Source organism: Ambystoma mexicanum, chromosome 2p, assembly GCF_040938575.1.
Source record: "Ambystoma mexicanum isolate Mex_15411 chromosome 2p, UKY_AmexF1_1, whole genome shotgun sequence".
Taxonomy (NCBI): Eukaryota; Metazoa; Chordata; class Amphibia; order Caudata; family Ambystomatidae; genus Ambystoma; species Ambystoma mexicanum.
This window is the reverse complement of record NC_090923.1, coordinates 557356931-557370921: the sequence shown is the minus strand read 5'-3', so window position 1 is coordinate 557370921 and position 13991 is coordinate 557356931. Positions and strand designations below refer to the sequence as shown.

Genomic DNA, 13991 nt, shown 5'->3' with positions numbered 1-13991 from the left:
ACATTGTGACTGTTGGTCTCAGTTAGCCCAGCCACAGCCCAGCCAGTGTCTGAACCTTAATACACTCCCATACCTCCACAGTGACCATCCTAAAAGCTGCTGCGGCCTGATCTAACAGGGCACTGATTCCTCCCCCTATTAATCGCGTAGCACTCAGTAACACGTTGGGACTAGTTATTCCTTGCCACACACAAAAAGTTTAGCTGCAGTCGGTGCCAACCACAGATCAAATCTCCCTACCCTCCAATGCCACACCATAACTGGCGTACATCCCACTGCACCCTAAAACCCGCCACTGGGAAGCAACGCCAGGACACCACAGGGAGGCAATTGCCACTGCGATGCAATACAGTGTCGTCACATGGAGGCCTTTGCCACTGTCAACTTGACTCAAGCACAAAACTAAAAATATAGAATTACCAGCACCACTGAAAAACAGAGCTCACTACAGCACTACACACTCGGTCCACACCAACCGTAAAGGAAACCAGGACCGCGTGGAAATTTGTAACCTGCTATAGAATAAACAACTAACAACAAACATGAAAGGAAACTACAAATGCGAAGGAAATATAACGAAAGGCCATGGAGCTGCCTAACAAAGATGACACCTACTCTAGGAACTTTCCTCACAAACTCAATACAAGCAATAATTTCCAAAAAGGAAAAACACTCACCACCATGCCTTATCACAAGAAAGAGAAAGAAGCAAGAACGGAAAATAGAAACGGGAGGGAAATTATAACCCAACATGATGGAACCTACCCTCCAGAATTCACAACACCTAGGAACCCAATGGTGACACTGATGAACAGACAAAGGATACAGCCCAAGAAAAGAGCAAACACAGAATACTTCTCACGCTACCGCTCCACTGCAATGGATAACCGACAACCTGAAAACTATCCACGTGCAAGAACCCAAACAAACGTGGACCACACCAAGACACCAAACCTAAAAGCACCAAAAAACAAAATATTGCAACCCGGATAGCTCCTTGGAAAATACCCCAACAAAAATCGGGAGCAAACTTGACTCCTTAACCTTTAACAACCTCTACGTTACCGAGGACTGGAATAAAGCACCCGCGCTCAAATAATCCACAACCCTGCACAAACCAAAGCTAAGCAACCCCGCCATCAACATAATTGGACTGCTTGAGGAAGAGATGGAACACCCAAGAACAATACCACCTAGCATGCGCAACCCAGAGAGAATCCCCAGTAATGAAAACCTGACAAACACCACACCGACTGGGACACATGAAAGAACAGTCAACAACCCACAAGGGAAAATAGACAAATTAAACTGTAGCTTACTCAACGTAAGCTATATGGCTAAATGCAAAACAGAAATACAAATACATGACCTCCTAAGCGAGGGAGGCACTACACGCTTTTCAGTTCAGTTAGGGAATGCCTTCAACACTAGTAGGCTTGACTACGTCAATTCTGCATACCTGAGGCTAGAAAAAGTCTTCACTGGCTCGCGATCAGAGCAAGGGTGTCCTTTAGGCGTCTTCTTATTAACCATAAATGTATTATGGGTTAAATGCCTACTTATTTGACAGAAGCCACTGTCATCAAACATAATATGCTGGCTTTAAGATCAGACAACGCCAATCTTCTTATTGTCCCCTACAGTAACTCCAATAAGTCACGGCAGGGGGCCTTTGGCCCAGTGGCTCCCATGGCTTAGAATGCCCTCCCACCCATATTGAGAACCACAGCCTCCACAGAACTTTTTAAGTAGCAACTGAAGAGACTGCTCTTCTCCTAGAGCTCTTTCCTCCCGCTGAATCTGTTAACCTTGCTGAGAAGTCTTTTCGATCCTTCCCACTTTTTGTGTTGTGTATGTTAGTCCATGCCCGTCAGCCTTCGGGTACCTGGTGCGCATTATAAATATTAAACATAAACACATAAACCATCTGGTACTATTTGTAAACATCAAACTAATCAAAACAAAGCTGAATGGGTTAAACTCTGGTTGTAGACCAATCTGTTTCAGTTCTCCAGCATGGGGTCTGGCATGGATTCACATGCTCATGAATATTCCCCGTCGTCAGGCTGGGAATCCTCGGTAAAGAAAAAATCAGTATCCGTTTCGTTTCTGATCTGTCTTTCGTAGTAGTAACCAATCACTGATCTCTGCGTCATACTGACCACAGCCAATGACTGCCCTCTACCTAAGCCCCGCCTCTGGCAGCCATCTTCAGATTTTTACTGCACGTTCAAGTGTTGGGATCCTCGTGCTATTGCTTTCGAGCGTTAGTGCTTTTTTCACTTTTTTTCTCAGAAAAATTTCTCTTTTTTTCGGTCAAAAGAGCCTCAAGCTCCACCGTTTCTTCATCCGATTAACGGGGACCCGTGTCGGATTCGTCTACGCCCCTCAAGGGTGAAGATTTTGTTGAGCCACGCTTTTGGAGGACTCCAGAAGTTTCTCAGGCCCATCTCGGACATGGCCCAGGAGAAGGGAAGCTCGGCGCCCGGAAAGCTGTTCAGGGTCTGCCCTGGATGCCAGCTTCAGAATGTCTTTAAGGAAGACGAACACTCCCTTTGCCTTTACTACCTACATGAGGACAAGACGCACGTGGAGAAGGACTGTGCGTTTTGCGGCAATATGTCGGAGCGGACCATAAAGGACCGCCATCAACGTCTCGCCAACTGGCTGGAAGGAAAGAGCCCGTCAGGTGAGAAGAAGAAGAAGAAGAAGAAGAAGTTAGAGCGGTCTTCTAAGACCTTTGAGGGCGCCCCGGCGACAGAGGTCCAACAGAAGGCCAAGCACCGCGAGTCCACTGGCACCGGGAGCGCCGAACGGTCGGGCTCTATGGGCGCCAGGCAGGGCGCATCCTCCCCGGCGCATCAACCACGAGCCAACGCTGTGGCTCGGGTAAGAGGAAGGCCGAGCACCCGGCAAAGCTCCTGGAGAGACCCCGGTCGAGCTCGAAGGCCCCATCGGAGGGGGAGCGAGGCGGTGACCCTCCCCCCAAGGAGAAGGCGGTGAGCGCACCTAAGGTGGTGAAAGCCTTAATCCACCCGGCCAAGGCCTCTATCGAGACAGTCGCGGCGGCCCTGGCTCAGCCTGTGGAGGCTACACCAGTGGTGGCGACCTCGGGCCCAGAGTCTCCCTGCCACCACGGAGGGAGTCCTCTTTCATGCCCATCGACAGGACCCCCGTGAAACCTCCGACGGAGAAGAAAAAGGGGGGGCAGGAGGTCGTCGTGGATTCGGCCTCAACCTCTGAGGAGGAGCTGATCGAAGTCTTAGGCCACGGCGTTGGCGTGGAAGAAGACCAGCCCGTCGGGAGGGACCCCGACGTAGGAGACGACGAGAACGTCGAGGGTGCCGACGGGGCTCCTGACCGCCCGTCGGACTCCCCTCAACCAGTGCCGCAAGACAACTCGGCGGCCATTTTGTTGGCTATACAGTCCTTATGCTTGGAGATAAGGATGAGACTGCCGTTACCACCAACGGAGGAACCGCTCCCGACAGGGGACCCGGAGCCAGGCCCTTCTGGGAGCCCTCCCCCTAAGAGAAGAAGGATTCATCCTCCACCTCCTTTTCAGCCATCGCGCCCTGTTCAGCCCTCCTCCCTGTCCACGACACGTGGGGATGATACGGGGACTGACATGGCCGCGATGGGTACAGACGACAAGGTTTACGACGAGGATCTCCCGTCGTCACCTCCCACCCGGGCTTCCCCGCCCGACGAGATTGGATCGTTTCACTCCATGATCGCCAGGGCATCCGAGCTTTTCCAGCTCTGCCCGGAAGGGAAGAAGGAAGGTTTCCTTTATCAACGGCACGAGACCAAGAGGAAGACGGTCCTCGCTGTACCTCTACTAGATGATATTTGGGATGAGGGCCTCGCCCGCCTCAAGAACCCATCCACGACGCCGGCTAGAAGGGATCGGTACGAGAAGAAGTACTGGGTCCCGGACGCGGCCCCCTTGTGCCTTCGGGCACAGCCGACCCCGGAAGAAAGCGGGGGGGGGGCGCGGCCTCTAAGTCGACCTCCCCGCCGGACGGCGAGGGAAAGAAATTAGACACGATGGGACGCAGAGTCATCTTGTCGGCAGCGACGACGATTAAGGCAGCCAACGCCTGGCTATCGTAGCCCGCTACGACAGGGAGTTGTGGTACAAACTAGCCCCCCTGCTGGACTTCCTACCAGACGACAAGAGCGCAGAAGCCCTAGAGATCTTGCAGGAAGGAGAGGTGGCGTCGGACCACGCCATTACGATTGCGACGGACATCGCTGACACTGGATTTCGCCAGTTGGGAAAGGCGTGTGCCTTAGGCGGCGTGGATGGCTCCAGGCTACTGACTTCCATCGGGACGTGCAGACCAGAGTCTTGGACATGCCGTTCGACGGAAACAACCTGTTTGGGAAAACAGTGGATGATTCCCTTCAAGCCATCAAGGCGGACACGGAGACGGCCCAGGCTCTTGGGGTTCTCCAGCAATGGCGGCCGCCCTTTCGGAGCGGCGGAGGCAAACAGGGTGCCTCCAAAGGTTCCAGCGGCGGATTTTCTACCTACCGTCAAGTGGCCCGTTCGTCGTTACAGGAAGCTTACAGGGGACGAGGCAAATCAGGCGGACCCCGCCGTCGTCGCCAAGGAGGACAAGGCGGCAAAGCCTCGTCGAAGCAGGACTGAACCGGCCGTGGGGTCGGGCCACCACCGAAGCACCCCGGTGAGAGGCCGGCTGGCGAGCTTAGTCAGCGTGTGGGACTCCATCTCCACCGACCGTTGGGTGCTGGACGCCCTAGCTCAGGGTCACGGGCTCCAGTTTCTAAAGAGGTGCCCGCGCATCCCCCCTGTGGCCAGGAAAGAACATCACGTCCCTCAACTTCTCTTGGAGGTAAAGGCGATGCTCAAGAAGGGCACCATCGAGCTCGTCCCAAAGAGGCTTCGGGGCTCCGGAGTTTACTCAAGATACTTCCTCGTGAAGAAGAAGACGGGAGGATGGCGTCCCATCCTGGACCTACGACGACTGAACAAATTCATCAAGGCACAGAAGTTCCGGATGGTCACCCTCCAACACGTCCTGGGTCAACTGGAGGAGGGCGCTTTCCTGTCATCGTTGGATTTGGAGGATGCCTAGTTCCATATTCCCATCCTAAAGGGACACCGAAAGTTTCTCCGGTTTGTGGTCCAAGGGCGTCACTACCAGTTCAAAGCCCTTCCCTTCGGATTGAGGTCGGCACCCAGGGTGTTCACCAAGTGCCTCGCACCGGTGGCGGCGCAGCTGCGCCGAGAGGGGATCCACGTCTACCCCTACCTGGATGACTGGCTCATCCGAGCAAAGACGAAGGAGCTCGCCTTGGAGCACACGGCAAGGACCGTCCAACTACACACGGACCTGGGATTCTCCATAAACTACGCCAAGTCCCACCTGGTGCCCGCGCAAGACGCACTGTTTCTGGGAGCGAAGCTCGACACAGTGTCGCTTCGGGCCTCTCCGTCGGAGGAAAGGACGAGGGCCATCTTGGGCAAGGTGCAGCAGATGCTGGCTGCGGACGCGGCCAGGGTGAGGTCCATCAAGTCCCTCCTCGGAATGATGTCTTCTTGCATTTATCTCATCCGCCTGTGCAGGCTCCGGATGCGCCCATTGCAGGAGTTCCTGGACGCGCGTTGGATCCAGACGACGGGCAGCTTCGAGGAGAGATCACACTCGACGAGAGTTTCCGACGAGCGATCCGGTGGTGGGGCACCCGCGCGCATCTGACGGCGGGCATGGACTTCCAGACCCCCGGCCACCAGGAGACAGTGACCACGGATGTCTCCCTGGAAGGGTGGGGAGCGCACACCGAAAATCTGCACGCGAGAGGCCTTTGGCTTCCGACGGAGAAGTCCCTCCATATCAACGTCCTGGAGCTCCGTGCAGTGTTTTGGGCCCTCAAGTCCTTTCTTCCGTCCCTCAAGGGCAAGGTGGTGAGGATCTTCACCGACAACACCACCACCAGGTTCTACATCAGGAAGCAGGGCGGTACCAGATCCCCAGCCCTGTCCAAGGAGGCGCAGGATCTGTGGCATTGGGCCGTCGCCCAAGGGATGTTTCTGGTGCCATTTCATCTGGCAGGGATAAAAAACACCATCACCGACTCGCTCAGCAGAGAGCTGCGCTCGTGCCACGAGTGGGAACTACGACAGGATCTAGTGGACCGCCTCTTCCGACGGTGGAGCACACCCCAGATCGATCTGTTTGCGACGGCGACGAACTCCAAGTGCCGGAGGTTCGCCAGCAGGTTTCCCGAGCCGAGGAGCATGGGCGATGCTTTCTCGTTCCCCTGGGAGGGCCTGTTTCTATACGCGTTCCCTCCATTGGCATTGCTGATCCGGCTCATCAACCAGCTCAAGAGGTCACGGTGCAGGATGATCCTCGTCGCACCTGCGTGGCCGAGGCAGATATGGTTCCCGGACCTTCTGGACTTGTCAGCGTCCCCGTCAATCAAGCTGCCAGTGGATGCGGATCTTCTCTCCAGGGAAGGAGGCGCCATCCTCCATCACGACCCGAAGTCGCTGAACTTGCAGGCCTGGCTCCTGCAGCGTTAGAGTTTGGAGGATACGACATACCGGTCGACTGCAGAGAGGTTCTTGCAAAGGCCAGGGCGTCCTCAACTCTTAAATGCTACGGACACAAATGGAAGAGGTTCTCTGTCTGGTGCCACGCACAGAAGATGAACCCTCTACGGATTACGGCTTCCCAGGTACTGCCGTACCTTCTGATGCTGGCCAAGGCTGGACTGGCGCACGCGTCCATCAAGATTCATCTTGCTGCGATCTCCCGATACACCAGAACCACGGGGCGGACGTCTTTGTGGTCTCATCGTCTGGTGAAAGAATTCATGAAGGGACTGTTCAGATCGTTCCCGCCGGTGAAGGCTCCGGCCCCGGCGTGGGAGCTCAACGTGGTGCTGACCAAGCTCATGGGACCTCCGTTCGAGCCTCTGCACTCGGCTCCGTTGAAGTTCTTGTGGAAAACAGCGTTTCTTGTGGCCATCACCTCCGCACGACGGGTGGGAGAGATGCAGGCCCTTTCCTGCAAGCCCCCGTACTTGACTTTTCACGACACGAGGGTAGTGCTCAGGACGCACCCCTCCTTCATGCCCAAGGTGCCGTCGGACTTCCACCTCAACGAACCCTTGGTGTTGCCTGTTTTCTTCCCGTCGCCTTCGTCGCCGGCCGAAAGGACTTTGCACTCGCTGGATGTGGCTAGAGCGCTGAGGTTTTACGTGGACCGCACAAAGTGTTTTTGGAAGACGTCACAACTTTTTGTGAACTTTGGACCTGTCAATCAGGGGAAGGCTCTCTCAAAGGCCTCCATTTCCAGATGGCTCTCCGGCTGTATCATGTACTGTCATCGGTTGGCAAACCGACCGCTGCCTGGCCGTCCGAGAGCCCATTCCACTAGAGCGATCGCAGCTACCACGGCGTTCCCATCTGGTGTGCCCTTGCTGGACATCTGCAGGGCTGCTACGTGGAGGTCGACGCACACCTTCACGAAATTCTACTGCGTCGATCGGGATTCCAGGGAGGAGTCCAGGGTCGGCCAAGCAGTGCTGCGCAATCTGTTCGCCTAAGGTGAGCCGGGTGAGGAGGTAAGAATTGCTTAATGTTGAGTTTGATGTAATGCTTAATGTTGAGCCTTTGCCACCTCCCGTGGTTGTGTATGTGTGTACTGCTATGTATTCTTTATTCATGAGCATGTGAATCCATGCCAGACCCCATGTTGGAGAAGGAACAAGTTACTTACCTGTACCTTACCTGTACCTGTTGTTCTCCAGCATGAGTCTGGCATGGATTCACATGCAAACCCTCCCGCCTACCCCTCTGCGGCTCTTCACTTGGTCATACTGCCACTTCACGTGCTACTGAATCTGAAGATGGCTGCCAGAGGCGAGGCTTAGGTAGAGGGCAGTCATTGGCTGTGGTCAGTATGACGCAGAGATCAGTGATTGGTTACTACTACGAAAGACAGATCAGAAACGAAAGTGATACTGATTTTTTCTTCACCGAGGATTCCCAGCCTGACGGGGAATATTCATGAGCATGTGAATCCATGCCAGACCCATGCTGGAGAACAACAGTTACAGGTAAGTAACTTGTTCCTTCTCAGTACTATACATTGCCTCCCAATCAGAGTTCTTTTTAAGTACTTGAGTTTGGTGAATAATGTAAAGCACTTACATTTCAAGGGCCAGTCTTTTTAACTAACAGATTCCTCCCTTTCTTGGCAGTCAGGTCGCTCAGATCCTCTGAAAAAGCTTTCTTAGTGGTTCCCAGTTTTCATCTAGCTTGTTGGGGTGGTAGATTTTTTGCAGTGCAGGCAACCTCATGCTTGTAGTTCTTTACCTGTTCATCTTCGCTTAAATGATGATCACCTTCTCTTAAGACGCACTTCTTGCACTGTGGGATCATTGAAGTCTGTTATCTCAGCGCCAATGTTTCCTTTGGGCTGAACGAGTGCTTTCCAAAACAACTTAATATAACATACTCCACCATTTGTTATTCTTACCCATCATTCCAGAGTCTCGTCTCAGCTCTTTAATAGCAAGGCTCTGCTGTCCTATTCTTTTCCTTTATGTTACAATGCCTAGATTAATTAAAGCCTCTCTGTGTATCGTAGATGTGAAGAAAATGCCTTTGGGGAAGCTGAGTAAGCAACAGATCGCCAAGGGCTTTGAGGCCCTGGAGGAGATTGAACGGTCGCTCCTGAGCAAAGCCTCCAAGAAGAATCTGGAAGAGCTCTCATCCCGCTTCTACACCATCGTCCCACATAACTTTGGCCGTATGCGGCCACCCATCATTGATACTGCAGAAGTAATCCAAGCAAAGAAGGATATGCTGCTTGTGAGTATGCACAGGTCACGGAAAAGGACAATGCTTATTTCTTCTTTTAGGGATTAGGTATTAGTTGGAAGGATATCCAAGTATCAATGTGTTCATTGAATACTACACCAGTAGTAAACAGGTGGCAGCGGCTGATTCCTTGCTGCACATCTCCAGTAATAGATATGCCATTTTGCACATGCAGACTAGACTACCCACCCACCCATTATTGTATATCTGCAGAAAGCTGCTTTCTCTCCTTCTCTTCATGCTCATAGAGAAGGGAAGCAAAGTCCTTATTCTACAAGTACCGGAGGCTACATCACTCTGCAGCACAACTGCAAAAACCTGCACGCCATGTACAACCCAACTGGCGAGTTGCACACCTGGCACTACATCCACCAGCTTCTACCGGGGCATCTATAACCTTTGCATATTTACATGGCATCATACACCACTTGCTGTTACTATATTCCAGATACACCCACCTATTCACTGTGCATCCACAGACCATTACACCTCACTGCATGCCTGCCAAGGCTGCCTACGCCACTCTTCAGTCGATATGTACATGGCTCTACATGTCCCTCAGGGCACGTCCACAGGGTAGTGACCTATAATGTGCCTCCACCCTTTTTCCCCCTTGCTTCTCTGCAGCTCCATAAAACCTTTGATCTGTGTCCTGGCAGGTCCTGGCAGATATTGAACTTGCGCAAACCCTCCAAGCCAATAAGGTGAAGAAAGAGGAAGAAGAGATGCTGGAACAGACGGTCCCTCATCCTTTGGATGAAGACTATATGTTGTTGAAATGCGAGCTCTCCCTTGTGCCACCAACATCTGAGGAATTCAAGGTATGCTGGCAATATTGACCTTTATTCCCCCATGATACAGTATGCAATCCATTCACTGCCATGATCAATGAGATCCAAATTACCCACTTGTTCCAGTGATATAATACCCCCATTAGACCCATGAAAGAGCACAGCTTCTCCTCTTGGTTTTAATTTTCTATGTATTCCAAAATCAGTTGCATTTACATTTGTCCTTTTCCTAATTGATTCACCTGTCCTTGCATTGCCTTTGCTTTTCAGATTATTAAAACCTATGTCGATGTGACCGGACCAACATATAGACCACTCAAAATCCTAAACGTATGGAAGGTGAACCGGGAGTTAGAGGTAAGTGAGCCGGTGTCCAACACGTTGTGAGTTAAGAAGTTGAAGAAGCAAATCTGTGTTTTGAATGCTTGTGGTTCACATTCCCATCCTTTGCATTATTGTATCAAAGCTCTAATATCTGTTGTATTTGCAGCCATTGGGAATTTCTGTTCCCTTCTGTTAGGACTGCAGGCTGCTTCAGAACTGTTAATACTGAACATAGAGTAGGCCCATAGTGGATATGATGCATCTCGACCCTACTTACCCTTCCATCCTTATTATATGACTATGCCACTGACATCAGAGTGGGACAAATAGCCTCATCCAAGAGAGAACCTCAGGAAAAGAAAACCTGACAAACACCACTCCTATCTAGACGCAGAAAAGGATATGCGACAATAAACAAGGTAAAGCACACACTCTGCACTGCAGCCTACTCAACGTAAGATCCATGGCCAAACACAAAACAGAAATGTACGCCCATCTAAGCAAAGGCGGCACAGACAGTCTTGTTCACAGAAAGATGGCTGTCGGACGTATACAATACAATCGCCCATGAAGCTATATCAGATAACTTCAAACTAATACACCCCCAACAGAGAAAACAAGAGAGGAGGTGGAATAGATTTAGTGCACAAAGACCTCATCTGTACCACACTACACCCTCCAACAGACATTGCAGACTGCATAACACCCCTGATCAACATGAAGCTCAACGACCAAGCCAACCTACTTTTCCTCCTGATCTACAGACCACTATCCTACATCCCCAACTTTGCAGCAAAGCTAACTGATGCCATCACCAACCTCTCCACTTACCATGATAAAATAACTGTTCTGGGGGACATCAATGTCTGCTTTAAAAAAGAAAATGAAATCACAACACACACTCTCAGCGCACTACTGGAAAGCCTCCACTTTAAACAAATAGTAAACTGACCCACCCACTGTGCTGGACACACCTTGGATGCAGCATTCTGCACAGATGGACTGTTGACCACTGCCCCACATGTACTGATCATATGGAGTGATTACCACTTCATCCCATTCACCGTCACAATCCCAAACAGCATTATGCCAAGAAAAGCAATATTCCATGCTACTAAGAAAAGCAACTGGAAGAGTTTGTTCCTGGAAACCCTAAAAGAGCTAATGAAATCAACCAAACCTCTCCCAGCTAAACACAATGACTCCAGACTATGCAGAAAAACTGTACACCTGAATCACAAATGCCCATGACCAACTAGAACCTGCAAAACTCTTCAAAGCCACTGCAAAAAATGGCAGCAAGATGGTTCACAGAAGAACTGAGGGAACTCAAAATAACAAACCACAAACTGCAAAACAATTGAGAAACCATTAAAACCAATCGGACAAAAACTATTTTTGAGGACAACTCAAAATGTACAAATAAGTCCAAAAAGCATACTACACCACCAGAATCCAATAGGCAACAAACCCACAAAAATAACTATTTAAAATCATCAAAGAAATCAAAAACTCAGCATCATGCAACAAAAGCATTGTACCCTTACAATCACCATGAGATTACATAGCAAACTACCTAAGAACAAAAATAGAAACAATTCAACAGACCATCGACGCAAGCCGTGCAACGATCAACACAAATCCGGAACCACCAGAGAACGACCAACCACCACAACACTCGACCGATTTCAATCTACAAATGAAGAAACCTTCAAAAAACGAATAAAAAAACAACAAATTAAAGGCACCAACCTCACTGCATCCCCCAGTGACTAATGCCCATTAGGCATTTTCAAAGAAATCCTCAACCACAGAACACAGCATCATACTATCTGGCTCCTAGTGAACCTATCCCAAACATGGAATAGTACCGAAAATGTTCAAATCCGCATACATCAAGTCCCTCCTAAAAAAACGAAACAGGAAATGCGGAAGACCCAACCAACTACAGACTCATATTGATCCTACCCCCACCCAGTGAAATTACTTTAGAACCACATCTACAAAATGCTACTCAACCATGTAGAAAGCAACAGAACACTTGACCACTACCAAGAGGAACAGAATTGGCACTATTATCCACGTGGGACAACCTAAAAATAAACGCAGACCACAGCACCCGATCTGCCCTCCTACTACTAGAACTATCAGTTGCCTACAATCAGACATACTATTCTAATCCAGAGACTGGAAGAATGCAGCATAAAAGACTCTACAATGGCTAACATCCTTCCTCACTAACCAAACGGAAAGAACATACCTACCACCATTTACATCCAAATCCAAAAACATCACCTGTGCATACCACAAGGATCCAGCCTCTCCCCACTCCTTCTCATCTACATGTCCCCCCTAATGAAACTCATTCAAACCCATGAACTGACCGCCTACAACTACGCAGACAAAACCCAACTCGTCTTCACGATAACTGTAACCCAAGACCCAGACAACACCCTCAAAAAATGTTTCACGGGAATATACACCTGGATGACAATCGACAATCTCAAAATAAACCCAAACAGAAATAATGAAACTGCTCCCCCCAGAAGATAACTCTGTAGACACACACATGAGCTGATCTCCATGCATGGGAACCCAATCAGAGGCATCCGTCGTGATAAAAAACCTGCCAATGCTCCAGGACGACAAACTCTCACTAGAACAACAAGTCAACACAATAGTAAAGAAATGCTTCTACCTTCTTTTTTTAAAAACTTTATTTTTTGTATTTTATAAACGGGTACAAACAAATTAACACCTTAAGGGTGTATCAACAGTTGTGCCTTCCGGTCTCTCCTTCCCACTCTCCTCCCCCCTCCGTTCCTCCCATTCTATACACAGACAGTTCTTCTGAGGGAAGCGCCTTTGCACTGCGAGTGTCTCTGCACTGAGGATGTCTGATAGCCGACTCATTGACTCCGTTGTGTAGGTGATTGTGAGGATGGGGTAGTTGATGTGGATAGCAGGTATGCGATATAGGGGCCCCCATACATCGGGGGGCGTGTGTGTAGTGGCAAGATTCTGATACATTTTGTTTCCACTTCCTGGTAGTATAATATGTCTTTCTGCCAGATTCCTGGGGTGGGGGCAGGGCTGCGGACCCATGAAATTGCCACCCTCGTACGTGCGCCCACCATCAGAACAGCGACAAGTCTCCTCGTAGTCTATGATAAATGCCTTGTCAGTCCGAGTAGTGCCATGATGGGAGTGGGTGTTAGATCCTCTCCTATGATTGCAGTAGAGATTTGCAGGACTTGTCCAGAACTGTGCTATCGTGGGGCAGTCCCAGGCGAGGTGGAGAAAGCCGGCTGCTGGAATTCCGCATAGTTCGCATGCGGCTTCTGAGTCGGGTTGTTTTCGACATTTTTTGGCTGGGGTGTAATATGTTTGATGAATTTAGTTGAAGTGGATTTGCTTGAAGCGTGTGTTCAGTGACACTTTTTGCGTTTGCCGAAGTATGTAGGACCAGTCTTCATCTGGTATTATGGTGTGCAGTGATCTTTCCCAGCGGGCCTTCGCTCGATTGTTTGTTTGTGCCGTGTCTGTCAGCAGGGATCTGTACAGCAGTGAGACCAGCCGACCCTCTCCTTTCTCTGAAATCACATTGTGGAGGAGATGACATGTGGGTGGCTTTTGTGGAAATGTTGGAAAAAGCGTCTTTAGGGCACTGTAGAGTCTAAGTACATGAATGTATCAAGGTATGATTCCCCTCCCCTTTCTCTGGCCATTGGGGGCGTCAGGAATACTCCTTTCGGGAATTGGTCACCTATTGATTGAATGTGTAGTTTATCCACCCATTGGTGGAAAACCTTTTCGGTAGTGATGGGGACTTCTGGTATAAACTGAATTGGTAGTAAAGGGGAGAATCTGGTTTGTATGCCACACTTTTGCACTACTTTTTCACAGATAGCGTACATGGATAGGACAACGTTCATTGTATCGTGGGGTACTGAGAGGTGTCCGATAATGACTGCTCTTAACAGATTGGGTGATGCAAGGGCTTGTTCTATTTG

General features: G+C 50.2%; 1 protein-coding gene across 2 annotated transcripts in view; it reads left to right on the top strand.

Annotated features, from left to right (window-relative positions):
- The window catches only part of LOC138566555 (protein mono-ADP-ribosyltransferase PARP3-like), a 238599-nt gene that overhangs the window by 108677 nt on the left and 115931 nt on the right, over positions 1 to 13991 (top strand). For both annotated transcript variants that reach the window (XM_069644028.1, XM_069644029.1), the window contains 3 exons: positions 8631 to 8854; positions 9523 to 9684; positions 9925 to 10011. In XM_069644028.1, coding sequence (XP_069500129.1) covers positions 8631 to 8854; positions 9523 to 9684; positions 9925 to 10011 — 473 coding nt within the window. The remainder of the gene's footprint in view (positions 1 to 8630; positions 8855 to 9522; positions 9685 to 9924; positions 10012 to 13991) is intronic.